The sequence below is a fragment of the Littorina saxatilis genome, linkage group LG12, assembly GCF_037325665.1.
Source record: "Littorina saxatilis isolate snail1 linkage group LG12, US_GU_Lsax_2.0, whole genome shotgun sequence".
NCBI lineage: Eukaryota > Metazoa > Mollusca > Gastropoda > Littorinimorpha > Littorinidae > Littorina > Littorina saxatilis.
This window is the reverse complement of record NC_090256.1, coordinates 60936739-60949187: the sequence shown is the minus strand read 5'-3', so window position 1 is coordinate 60949187 and position 12449 is coordinate 60936739. Positions and strand designations below refer to the sequence as shown.

General features: G+C 41.0%; 1 protein-coding gene across 1 annotated transcript; it reads left to right on the top strand.

Moving 5' to 3' along the window:
• The first annotated feature begins 1767 nt into the window (after window positions 1-1767).
• On the top strand, window positions 1768-11864 carry LOC138982466 (sperm-associated antigen 6). Its single transcript, XM_070355761.1, has 9 exons — window positions 1768-1894; window positions 2670-2932; window positions 3790-3973; window positions 4327-4532; window positions 7611-7784; window positions 8149-8301; window positions 8566-8757; window positions 9151-9413; window positions 10621-11864. The coding sequence occupies exons 1-9, from the start codon at window positions 1873-1875 to the stop codon at window positions 10685-10687; spliced, it is 1524 nt and encodes a 507-aa protein (XP_070211862.1). The 5' UTR covers window positions 1768-1872; the 3' UTR covers window positions 10688-11864.
• Window positions 11865-12449: the final 585 nt, after the last annotated feature.

Below are 12449 nucleotides of genomic sequence, written 5' to 3'. Positions count from 1 at the left end.
TTAATTCTAGCCATAGACCAAATAGCCTGGACCGCCAACTCGTCACGTGACCCTTCGAGGTTACGACGCTCGACTTTCAGGGGCGCTTAGCGTCCGGTTTGAAGGCCAGCGATTCGAAGACAGTGAAAAGAAAGCACGCTCCAGTTATTTGTGACAATGGGAGGTGACAATGAACTGGATTTTCCAAAACTCCAAACTAAACTTTACAAAACTCATCGAAGAACATGTTCCATATGCACTTTAGCTGAGTTTATTTTAGCATTTTCAGAACTTACCTCGGCAACTTCGTCCATGTTTACAATCAACACCGGATATGACATCCCTCTGATTTCTGAAAGGCTAGTAAGCGTAGGTTCCTAAATGCGTGAGGCCGCTACCTCGTAATAGAGAGACAGAGCGGAGAGAGAGCTAGTTGGCGGTCCAGGATAAATGGTCTATGTTCTAGCGCAGTTGTATTAGAAATGATGATTCTCTATTACTCTTAGCATTACTTTCTTTCTTTCTTTCTTTATTTGGTGTTTAACGTCGTTTTCAACCACGAAGGTTATATCGCGACGATCTTAGCATTACAGTCTCCCTACAATGAAAAAGGCTGAAAAACTAACAGACCAAAAAAAGTGAGGCAAGAATTTGTTTTACAATTCTCTAATTTGGTTCCCCTCGATCTTTACCCTCCCCTCCTCCCACCAACATCCTCTCTGTAACTTTTGGTGCTTTCAGTCTGACGGTGTACTGAGAATAAAAAATCATTAAGTGACATCTTTACTTTGTATATATATATTTAAAAATATATGTAAATGTTAAAAGGGCACATTCCCCTTGATAAAACATACCTGTGACTTGCTGGTGCCACACACACACCAGGAGTAGTTCTTGTTAGCCTGGAGTTCCATGCGGAATGGCTTCTTGTCATGAATTTTACCTTTCAGAGGTTCCCCTGAATGTTCCTTGGTAAACTGGGGTGTTTCTGGGTGGCTTCGTCCTTTCTTCTTTTGAGGTTGGTCAGTTTTGAAGTCATCACTGCTGATGTTGCGAGTTTGCTGAAATAAGTAATGCATATATATATATATGTACATTATAAGGTAAGAATAAAATGCATGATCAGTTTGCGAGATTTTTTCTTGAGCAATAGTTGTGGGTTTTTTCTTTCTTGGCGGTTGCTTGAGATATTCACGGGTCAGGGTGCAGATAGGTCTATTTTTCACATGGTGACATGGTTCTCTTTAGAGGTGCATGGATGAGACAATCTCCCCATCTCTACATGCACAATCACACCAAACTTACCCTTATACATTAAAGCACTGAATTTTTGTTCTCCCACCTTGCACAAGTCTTTTATGTCTCTCAACTTTCTCTTCAGTGCTTTCGCTAGCAGACGCTTTTTCCTAACAGTTTCACAGGATGACAACGGACTTCAAACATTGCATTTTGTTCGAGTAGCGTGATCGGTCTAAAGAAGTAAGACCGAATATCAAGACAACACATGTGTTGTAAGTACTACTTAGTATGTATATGTATGTATACCGTGAAATAGGAGAACGCAGGTCGAAGACAAGCCCGTGAGCCGACAACCCTTGAGGACATCGCCATGTTGCTGTGTGGAAGCAATTTATGTTTGCCCGTCGATTGGCCAATTTATTAAACCTTAAAAAACAAAATCACCACATAATTATTCAAAATTATACAAATAGGTAGGCTAGTATTAGCATTAAGATTTTACGACGAAAATATAATATACAGATTATGTTTTAGTTAAAATGTGTTTTTAGTCGTAAGTGCGGGCTAGCAGGTTACTCTCGGTCCTAGCAACGCTGTATTGGAGAAGCGAGCGCAACACTTTTAGAGACTGAGCTGCAGAGAAGACACAGCAAGATGAGTCGGCAAGTTCTTCAAGGTAAGGAAACAAACGAAACGCTTTCTATTGTTTGTATTGTTGTGATATGAATTTATTGTGTGTAAACGCGTGAACTTGCAGCAAGCATCTTAAGTTCTGAGATCGAGATGTCAGATGGTTACCAAAAGAGAATGTGCCACTCATCCAATGTATCGTGGTTTGATTCATAGCAACAGCAACATGTTAAAGCTGATTTGATAACTTGTTTCTCTGTCCTTAAGTTTTTAACACCAAATGATATCATTTATAAATATTATAAACTTCAAAATAATTTTTGGTGGAAATCAGATTATGTTTGAAGTTATTGCAGCAATACTACTACTACTACTACTTCTTCTTCTTCTTCTTTCTTGATGTGGACTGGGTTCATCCGAACGTCTGTAGTCCAGCGGCGGAGTACTGAGTAATTGGTTACTGGTGGTGGGTGACCCAATAACTCCGAGAAGATGGTTAAAAGTATAAAAGTATATACTTGTTTCCATCACTCTCTAACTCTAAGGTCTCTTTTCATAACAAAAGGATGCCTTGATAATTTTAAACAGTTCAAGCAAATACGAACTGAAAAGCATCCAAAATGGTTGGCAAAAATTGATGTTAATCATCCTTTTTTGTTAAATCCTTTCTTCAAAAAAGGGCAAAACTAAGTTGCCCCCCCCCCCCCCCCCCAAAAAAAAAAAAAAAAAAAAAAAAAGTATACATTTTCCTTTCAGATAAAGTTTGATTTCAGATAGAGAATTGTTCCTGATATTTACATTCTCATCGGTCTTGGTTTCAGTGTTTGAACAGTACCAAAAGTCTCGCACACAGTTTGTGCAGACAGTGGCAGAATTGGCTTCACGGCCACAGAACATTGAAACTCTGCAAAATGCTGGAGTTATGTCCCTTCTGCGTCCTTTGCTTTTGGACATCGTGCCCACAATCCAGCAGACAGCTGCCTTAGCCCTTGGACGCCTGGCCAACTACAACGATGACCTGGCTGAAGCTGTTGTGCGAGGGGACATTCTGCCTCAGCTTGTATATTCCCTGGCTGAACAGAACGTAAGAGCAGTGTAAACCCCCCCCCCCCCCCCCCCATGCCCCCTTCTTTTCAGACCTCAAAATATCTGAGAAAATCAGGTTTTAAACAGAAGAAAGTCTTAGAATAGAGGTAAATTAAAAGAGGTTATGAATAGAAAATCTGAGAAAGGAAGTGGAAGTCTTACATTGGGGGGTGGGGGTCTTTGAAAATTGGTTTCACTGTTTACCTCATCTTGCCTATTCTGATTAGAATGTAAGTAAACCTCCAAGAAGACTGCTTAAAATTGTATATAATTTGTTTATTAAGGTGTTACTGTTATTTTTGTTTTGTATGTTTATTTTGAGGAGTGTGCATCTTTTCTATTCTAATGTGTTTCTGTTGATGTGCATTTAGTTAGCATTTATTTGCATGGACTGAAATTCTGATGTATGAGACAGTGACAAAAGGTCAGGTGTCATGTCTACTGTCCCGAATGACACACGATTGCTGACATTTCACCATTGCCAAAAGAATAAACAAATAAGAAATAGGTAGAAAATGAATGTAAAAACTGACTTTGATTGTTGATCTGTATTTTCTATACCACTAACAAATAATCTACTTACACATAGCTGTTTGGCAAATGTATGTTGCATGGGACACACTGACATGAAAGTGGAAGATGTTTTTCCCTCTAGAGAAACTACATATCAAGTTACACTTTTTGTGCTCTTCCATTCCAGTTGGCAATCAATTGTTAACGCATGTTATTAGAAAAAACAGAACGAAAACAGATTAGATAGAATGAAAAATGTACTGGTGATGTCATTTGGGACATACTGACATGAAAACGTCACCTTTTGTCATTGTCTCGTATCTTACTGTTTATTGTCTGCAGCGATTCTACAAGAAGGCAGCAGCTTTCGTCTTGCGTGCTGTGGCCAAGCACTCTCCCCAGCTGGCGCAGTCAGTTGTGGACTGTGGAGCTCTGGATGCTCTCGTCATCTGCCTGGAGGAATTTGATCCAGGGGTGAAGGAGTCTGCGGCATGGGCATTGGGATACATCGCTCGTCACAATGCAGGTAATTAAGTAAGACAGGGCTGGCAGTGTCTGCTACTATGTATAGTGCTGCTTCTAATTGCAGGGGGGCCAGGTGCATTGTTGTTTTGTTTTGTTTTGTTTTGGCTTGCTTAGCTGGGCTGATTCTTGATAAATCTTTAACAGTTTGATTGAGATTTTGAGAAAAAGTTTTGGAGAGCATAATGCAGTGGAATTCAAAATGAGTAGAGTGACTTTTCTCCCATTATTTTCATTCAATGTTGATAGTTATGCATTCAAATAGTTATGTTATGGATGCCTAATTCTATGGAGATAGCAACCTAGACAACAACAACAACAAAATATTCTAGATCTGTATTGTGAATTTTTGCACAGAACTGGCCCAGGCAGTGGTGGATGCGGGAGCAGTACCCCTGCTTGTACTGTGCATCCAGGAGCCTGAGCTGTCTTTGAAAAGAATTGCTGCCTCTGCCCTCAGCGACATCTGCAAACACTCTCCTGAACTTGCTCAAACTGTGGTGGATGCTGGCGCCATCGCTCACCTGGCCCAGATGATCCTCAACCCTGACGCCAAGCTTAAGGTAAGGCTGATGAAAAATATCAAGACAAAATAAATCTACACTAGGGTGTTCATCTGTGATTATTGTTTTGCTTCTTAAAGACTGTATGTTATTGTCTAAAAGTCATGTCAATGTTGTTAATTTTGAACAAATAGAGCTACGAGGCTGGGGTATTCTGTGAGCAATGTTTTGCTTTGCAGAGGCCGTCTGTCCTTGTCAATGTCACTGGTGTTTGTTAACTTTTTAAACAACATAGAAAATGAAGAGTCCAGGTGCTAAGGGCAAATTGCAGAAGAAAATAAACAAGAGTGCATGGTGGGTTGATATACAGCAGTCCCTGCAATGTACGGCCCCCGGCGTGAGCGGACACCTGACATGTACGGACACATTTGCTCGGCACGGAGTGTTTTCCTTCTATATTATGCCCCTCCTTAAACGGACACCTGTAAAACGTGGACGCGGACACTCATTTTCGGTCCCAACAGCAGGTCATACTTCCAATGTACAGACAGACCATCGTCAAATTTTCACCACAACAAAATCGATAACAGAGCAGTCCATCTCTTGGTACAAAGATCACAGCCGCAATGGCGTGATGACAGTCACTGATAACTTGAGTGCATGGAGGGCGGGGGGGGGGGGGGGGGGGGGGTAGTTTTGGTCAGGAGTGGAGTACATGCGAAGATGCCAACATGAAACTGCACTGTGCTCTTTATTCTTGTCTGTTGGACGTAAACAACAGAAACCACAGTTGATGAAGGTCCTGAGCGAAAGAGAGTGAAAAACCGGCCACAGTTCTCAGAATCGTGTGTCTATGTGTAACCTCTTTCATTGACAAGATACTCTTGTTTCCCCTCAGCCTTGACCAGTGAGTCGGTTGCCTAATCTGTGAACCCTTCAGTTGTCTTGCTTTGTCAAAAGTTAGGACACAGTCAACTGGTTTTGCTCTGAGTGAACAGTGCAGCTGGCCTCTCTGGCCACAGCCCCAAACAGTACATGGCTGGAGGGAGGGAGAGAGAGGGGGGGGGGGGGGTAGCTGGCTAAACTCTGTGGGGTGTCTGGTGTCACTGCATGTCAGCAGGAAGAGCATTGGAGAGAAATAGAGAGGTGTACTCTTCCTCACAATTTCCAAGCATCAGGGCTTGGGGTAGGCATTAGTGAGGGAGAGTGGGAGCTGTGTTATGTACAGTGTATTCCCGACTGAAGAGTGAAAAGTCACTGCCATGCCACATGATCGGCATGCAGTCATTAAAGCCAGACAAGAAGAAAATAAATTACATGATTATGACATGCAGCTCTATATGCTGCTATTTATTCAAATTGGTTTTCAAGCTTATTCTTGCAAAGCATCAGAACATGCTCCTCTGTGCTGTGTTTGTGTGGCTGCTTTCGTATGTCAGTGCATGGTGAGTGTGTCACTGCCTTGAGGATTTATTTTATCTCTTCTTTTCAACACTTTTCATACAAATCATTTTTTCAGAACCTTTAAAGAAGTATTAGGAGTTTATTGTTATTGTTTAGTAGCCACAAGAAGTGATTAGCATAGACTCAATCCTGGTGTTTGTGCATGTGTCTCTGTGTGAGTGTATGGGGGAGGGGGTGGTGTGGTCACCCCTCCCGTGACCGGACACCTGCAATGTACGGACAGTTTTGCTATGGCCCAAGGGTGTCCGTTCATGAGAGGAACTGCTGTAGTGTAAACCTGTGCAGTTAGTGTGTGTGTGTCTGTCTGTCCAACCATCCGTCTGTCCGTCCGTCCGTCTGCCCCTTTGCCAATCTGTATGTCTTTCTATCACTTTTTACATTTAGTCAAGTTTTGACTAAATGTTTTAACATAGACGGGGAATCGAGACGAGGGTTGTGATGTAGGTATGTGTGTATGTATGTGTATACATCGATTCAGAGAAAACTACTGGACCGATCTTCATGAAATTTGACATGAGAGTTCCTGGGTATAATATCCCCGGACGTTTTTTTCATAAATGTCTTTGATGACGTCATATCCGGCGTTTTGTAAAAGTTGAGGCCGCATTGTCACGTCCTCATTTTTCTATCAAATGGATTGAAATTTTGGTCAAGCAATCTTTGAGGGGTACAAATTAATTAAAACATTCCAAAACTAATTTCATCTTATTCTCCATCATTTTTTTATTCCAAAAACATATAAATATGTTACATTTGGATTAAAAACCAGCTCTGAAAATTAAATATATATGAAAATTATGATAAAAATTAAATGTCCGGAATCCTTTTGAAAACAACTTCTTATTCCTTGGTTCCTGGTTCCAAAAACATATAGATATGATATATGTGAATTAAAAACAAGCTCAGAAAGTTAAAAAGAACAGAGATACAGAAAAGCATGCTAACAAACTCAGCGCAACCACTACCGCGCTATTCTCGCTAGTCAATTTCACTGCCATGAGCAACAAGAGGACAGACAGGTCTCCTATTCAGAGGAGAAGACTGTCATTAAAGCCCTATCCAAAAAAAAATGGAAGCAGCAACACCCAAACTTCAACCAGTCTGACTGCTATTACCAACTGAGCAAACGGGACCAGGTCATTCTGTTCAGGCTGAGAACAGGGCACAACCGACTAAATGCCCACATGTACAGCAAATTCAGAATTGGCGAGTCCGAGATGTGCTCCTGCAATGCAGACATCATGAATGCTGAGCACCTGCTGCAGAACTGCCGACTCCACGACGCTCCCAGGCAGGCATCGTGGCCGGAACCAGTACCACTGAGGGTCAAGCTCTTCGGCGGCCTGGAGGACCTACAGAGGACAGCTGCTTTCGTGCGGGCGATTGGCATCTCCATCTAGTGAACGACGAAGAAGAAGAAGACTGCCATGAGCGGTGGACTGACGATGCTACGAGTATACGGTCTTGGTGAGAGAATGCAGTGCGTTCAGTTTCATTCTGTGAGTATGACAGCTTGACTGAATGTTGTATTTTTGCCTTACGCGACTTGTTTGTCTTCCCTTTTTTGTTTCTGTGTGCACTACTGATTCTTTGCGTTTTTGACTAAATTCATAGGAGCACTTTTTGTCCATATTTGTTCTAATGTGTCTAACATAATATATTTGCCTTTTCCAGCGCCAGGTGTTCTCTGCGCTGAGTCAGATCGCCAAGCACTCTGTTGACCTTGCTGAGATGGTGGTGGAAGCTGAGATTTTCCCTGCTGTTCTTACCTGCCTGAAGGACCCTGACGAGTATGTGAAGAAAAATGTTGCCACCCTGATCAGAGAAATCTCCAAACACACACCAGAGGTAAGAGCACTATATTTTTAAGCCCAATTGAGTTGAATAAATCAGTTAAAAGATAAAAAAACCAAAATGTAACAAAAGTAAATAAGTGAGAAAAAAAAAGAGAAAAATTGATGAATGTAAAATAATGAAGAACAGAACATTGTTACAAATTAAATGTTGTCCTCACTGTAACTAAGAATGAGTAACATTTTTAGAAGCATTCTTCAGAAATATATTGTCTGAGGAGTTATTTGCCCTAAGGGATAATAATAGCAGTGCACAATGTTTAAAGGGAAGGTAATAAATTGTTCTGCCTTAATTGAAATAATTATGAGAACTTGTTTGTTCACTCTGTAATTAAAAATGCTGGTGATGCTGGTTGCAGCTTGCCCAGTTGATAGTGAACGCAGGAGGAGTGGCCGCAGTGGTGGACTATGTGGGTGAGACCAGGTCCAACGTGCGACTGCCAGGAATCATGATGCTGGGATATGTGGCTGCACACTCCGAGAACCTCGCCATGGCTGTCATTGTTTCCAAGGTGAGAGAAGTCATACTGAATGCAAGAAAATTGCAGGAAAAAAACAGCGTGTCAGATAAATTGAGTGATTTTAAAAGTTTGAAAGAATTTAGGAAACATCCAGACTTGCGCATTGCAGGAATAGTTCCTGAATCTAGGTAACAAACATCCTACAGAGTTTATTCCTCACCCGAAATTTCTCTTTATTCAAGGGTGAACAAGAATTTTTGCCAGTGTAGAAGTTTATAACAGCACTGTTTACACTTTGTGTTTCTCTGTGACCAGGGTGTTGTTCAACTCGCAATCGCCTTATCAGAAGAGCCGGAGGATCACATACAGGCAGCAGCGGCCTGGGCCCTGGGGCAGATTGGACGACACACACCAGAACATGCCAAGGCCGTCGCAGTGGCCAACGTACTGCCCAAACTGCTTCAATGCTACCTGCGTGCCGATGCATCAGAAGACTTACAGACAAAGGTGTGCAGTTTTCTACCTTACATAGACCATGACTTGTGTTGGTTCGACGATTATAATTTGAGTGAAGGAGGTGTTATGTTCAGCTCAAAAGATATTTGGGGATTGTTGACTAGGAGGAGGAGAAAGATGGACAGAGTTGTGGGGATTAGGCCAGAATAGCCAGATAAAAAATGTTTGACAGAGTCATTGTGAAACCAATGGATCATTTATGAGATCAGTTGGTCTATCTATTCCCACATGTCTGGCACTGCAGAATTTCCCAGTCAGCATAATCGGTCATTTCGGACAGTTGTGTGGATAAAAGGTATAACCATGCAGACCTTGCCTAAACCATGGAGCTGGATGACTTATGTTCTTATAGTTTACTTATGAACGTGTCTTCTGAATTTGCAGAGCAAGAAAGCCTTGAAGAACATCCTACAGAAATGCGTCCACCTGCCTGCCCTCGAACCTCTTCTCCACGATGCACCGTCCAACATTCTCAAACATGTTGTTGGACAGTTCAGCAAAGTTCTTCCCCACGACTCCAAAGCAAGGCGACTGTTTGTTACGAGCGGCGGTCTCAAGAAAATCCAGGAAATCAAAGCTGACACAGGCACCGCATTGGCCGAATACATCAACACAATCAACAACTGCTACCCAGAGGAAATTGTCAAGTAAGTGTTACAACATGGAAGAGAAACCTATGACACTTCATTGACTTAGCGTGTCACACAGTTTCAACGCTCAAAGAAAGCACTCGTTGTTGGATAGGTCCCAAGGTGCACTCTATGTCAGATGCCCTGGCCACAACATCATGCATGCTGTCGCGACGGCTCTTGACAGCATATTATGACACGCCATGATTTGTGTTTTCATTTATAACCAAGTGTTTGTTCATTTTGCATGGCTAGAACTAGTCACATGTTTTACGTTTATCACTTTAATCTGTTAACCTTATGCAGTGCATCCATGCAACAAAGTGTAGATCCCAAATTGGTCCAGAAAGGCCCTTACGGCTCACCAATTTGGGAAAATTAGCAGGAATGTGTGATTTGTGCAGAAATTGTGTAGATCCCACGTTGGTCAGAGAAAGGCCCTCAAGGCTCACCAACTGTGAACAATTAATTTTAATTAGAGTTTCACGTGTGTATTTTTTTTAGATGGTGAACATGGACATGTACATGTACATGCTATACATGTACTTTCTTTATTTGAAATCGCCAAAAGACATCCAGGATTGATGCTTTAGAGTGACACTTATGAATGAGAGACCTCATACGTATTATTGCAACAAACATTTTATTTTTACATGTTCATTTGGAAAAGGGGAGAGGGGTGCATGAAGTTTGTAATTTGAAGTTTACAAAAGTTTGAAGTTTGTTTAGTTTATAATTTTGTGTTAAGAAAATTGGTTTAAAAATATTCTAAAGAGGGAGGTGTTGGATAGGTCGAAGTACGCCCACTTCGGCCTACCATGCAGATGACGCAAGGGAAAGAACTCCCGCTTGGTAACTGGAACTTCGGGTAATAAAGATGGCTACACCAGGTTCCTCAACTGTCTTGTCTACTTTGTAACCACGCAATACCACACTCGTTAGAAACAAGAGACTGACAGGTTGTTCAAAGAGTTAATGATCAGTACAGAGACTTGAAGATGACATCAGATTTATTTATCATTATGAAATTTGACTGGCAACAATTTTTTATTCCTGCAAGCTTAAAATATTAGCTAAACAGCAGTAGCAGATAAGTTCAAATTCGGAACTCATGTTCTTAGTAGAAGCGGCTGTTGAAAATGTGCACAATATTTTTGTATTTGTGTGTTTGAAGATGTGAGGATACTGTATCATGATACCAATGGAAAATGCATTTTATTTGCAGGTACTACTCTCCCGGCTACTCAGATGCTCTGTTGGAGAGAGTGGAGCAGTACGCCCCCAAAGTCTGAACCAGCTGATCAGCATCATCTCATTAGCCACTTACCAACATGGCCCACACACACCAAGACTTTTCGTCACTGTTCAGGAGTCAGCTTACAATGTGATAGTGCCACATTCCTCAGAGTGCACAGCTTTTTAAACATCTACCGGCGATATCGCGATACCTTTTGAACTGTTTTTTTCCGTTACTTCAGGTGTGTGTTTAAACAGCTAATACGATAGTAATGATACTAATACATGATTTTTATAAAGCGCAGCTAGAGATCCAGGGACACCTTGCCAACGCGCTAAGGTACATGTAGAAAGAAAAAAGAACATGCATAGAAAAGTTAGCAAGTTGAAGTTATGATTTTAATGTCCACGTGTTGTTTATGAAATAAGGTATCTATATCACCTGAAGCATTATTTGAACATATGAAGGACACAATGCAAGATAAAAACCTTTTCGTTGAAAGATATACCCTTCATTGCTTGAAGAACCTTTTGAACATCACTTGCAAAACCTGTTGAGAAAAGTACTGCACCAGCACAGTTATAACCAAAGAAATCTGCTCACGCGTGATGGAAACCTAAAATGAAAGTCGGTACAAGAGACTGTTACTGTTTCTCTTTAGTAAAATGTACATAATTTGTCTTTTTTTTTTTTCTTCATTTTTGGCAAGAAAAAACTGCTTATTTTGACAGACTTAATAATAATAATAATAAATGACCATTTATATAGCGCAACATCATAACTTTACAATTATGCTCTTTGCGCTTGACACATTTAAAATTAAAACACAGTTATACAAGCATTTACATCTACATGTGCATTCATAGTCAGCAACGCTTAATTAAAAGCATACACCATCAAACATACATTACATATGATATGTAATACATGACTTGAATGATATGTACTTAATTGTTTGATGAAAGTAGCAGCAAAGAAAACTCCAAGGTGGATAAGACTAAACTGTACACTATATGTATTGCAGTGCCCTTGTGAAACCAAATCCATAAAAAGGTTATCTATGAATTTTATTTCAAGGAAAAAACCCAAGAAGACAATAGTAATACCTATGCTCACAACACACTTTACACGAGCAGCATTTTTCTTGCTTTACAACCAATAATTGTGATATTCTTTGGTTTTAATTTACTTTACAATTGAATAATTGAATAAAATGAGATCAGAGTATTATATTATGTGCATTTCTTTTGTTCATTGTAAAGATTCAGAAGCTGACTTCTTGTTCAGTCAGTAACTTGTGTGTTAGAGAGAGAGAGAGAGAGAGAGAGAGAGAGAGAGAGAGAGAGAGAGAGAGAGAGAGAGAGAGAGAGAGAGAGAGAGAGAGAGAGAGAGAGTGGTGGAGGTGTATGGTGGTGGTGGTGTGTGTGCGTGTTTGTGAGTTTGTGTGTGTTCTGTTGTTCCATGGATTCACCAATCTTTAAATGTAATTTAAAGCAGTGGGTTGATCAGGTTCACAAGAAGAAGTTGTAAACAGGAAAGGGAAAAGTCAATCCTCAGTCTTGGATTGAATGTCTATCATAAATTGAGACGCCCACACCCCGTTAATTTTCTGTCCACGCTCACACACGCACACACACACACACACACACACACACAACACACACATAATTGACTCACACACCAGGGACAGGGGCGGATCAGTTGCTTTGCAAGGGGGGTGCACTTTGAATCGAAAGTGAATGTGATTGGCGCGAAGCGCCCCCGGAACAAATTTGGCCCCAAAGAAGCAAAATGGTGCCATCTGGTGCCATTTGAAC

What these genes read in the sequence shown, in the direction of transcription:
- LOC138982466 (XM_070355761.1), top strand. Translation starts at nt 1,873, where the DNA reads ATGAGTCGGCAAGTTCTTCAAG. An exon ending in CATCGCTCGTCACAATGCAG is followed by an intron (nt 3,974 to 4,326) that starts GTAATTAAGTAA and finishes ATTTTTGCACAG; the next exon opens with AACTGGCCCAGGCAGTGGTG. An exon ending in ACCCTGACGCCAAGCTTAAG is followed by an intron (nt 4,533 to 7,610) that starts GTAAGGCTGATG and finishes TGCCTTTTCCAG; the next exon opens with CGCCAGGTGTTCTCTGCGCT.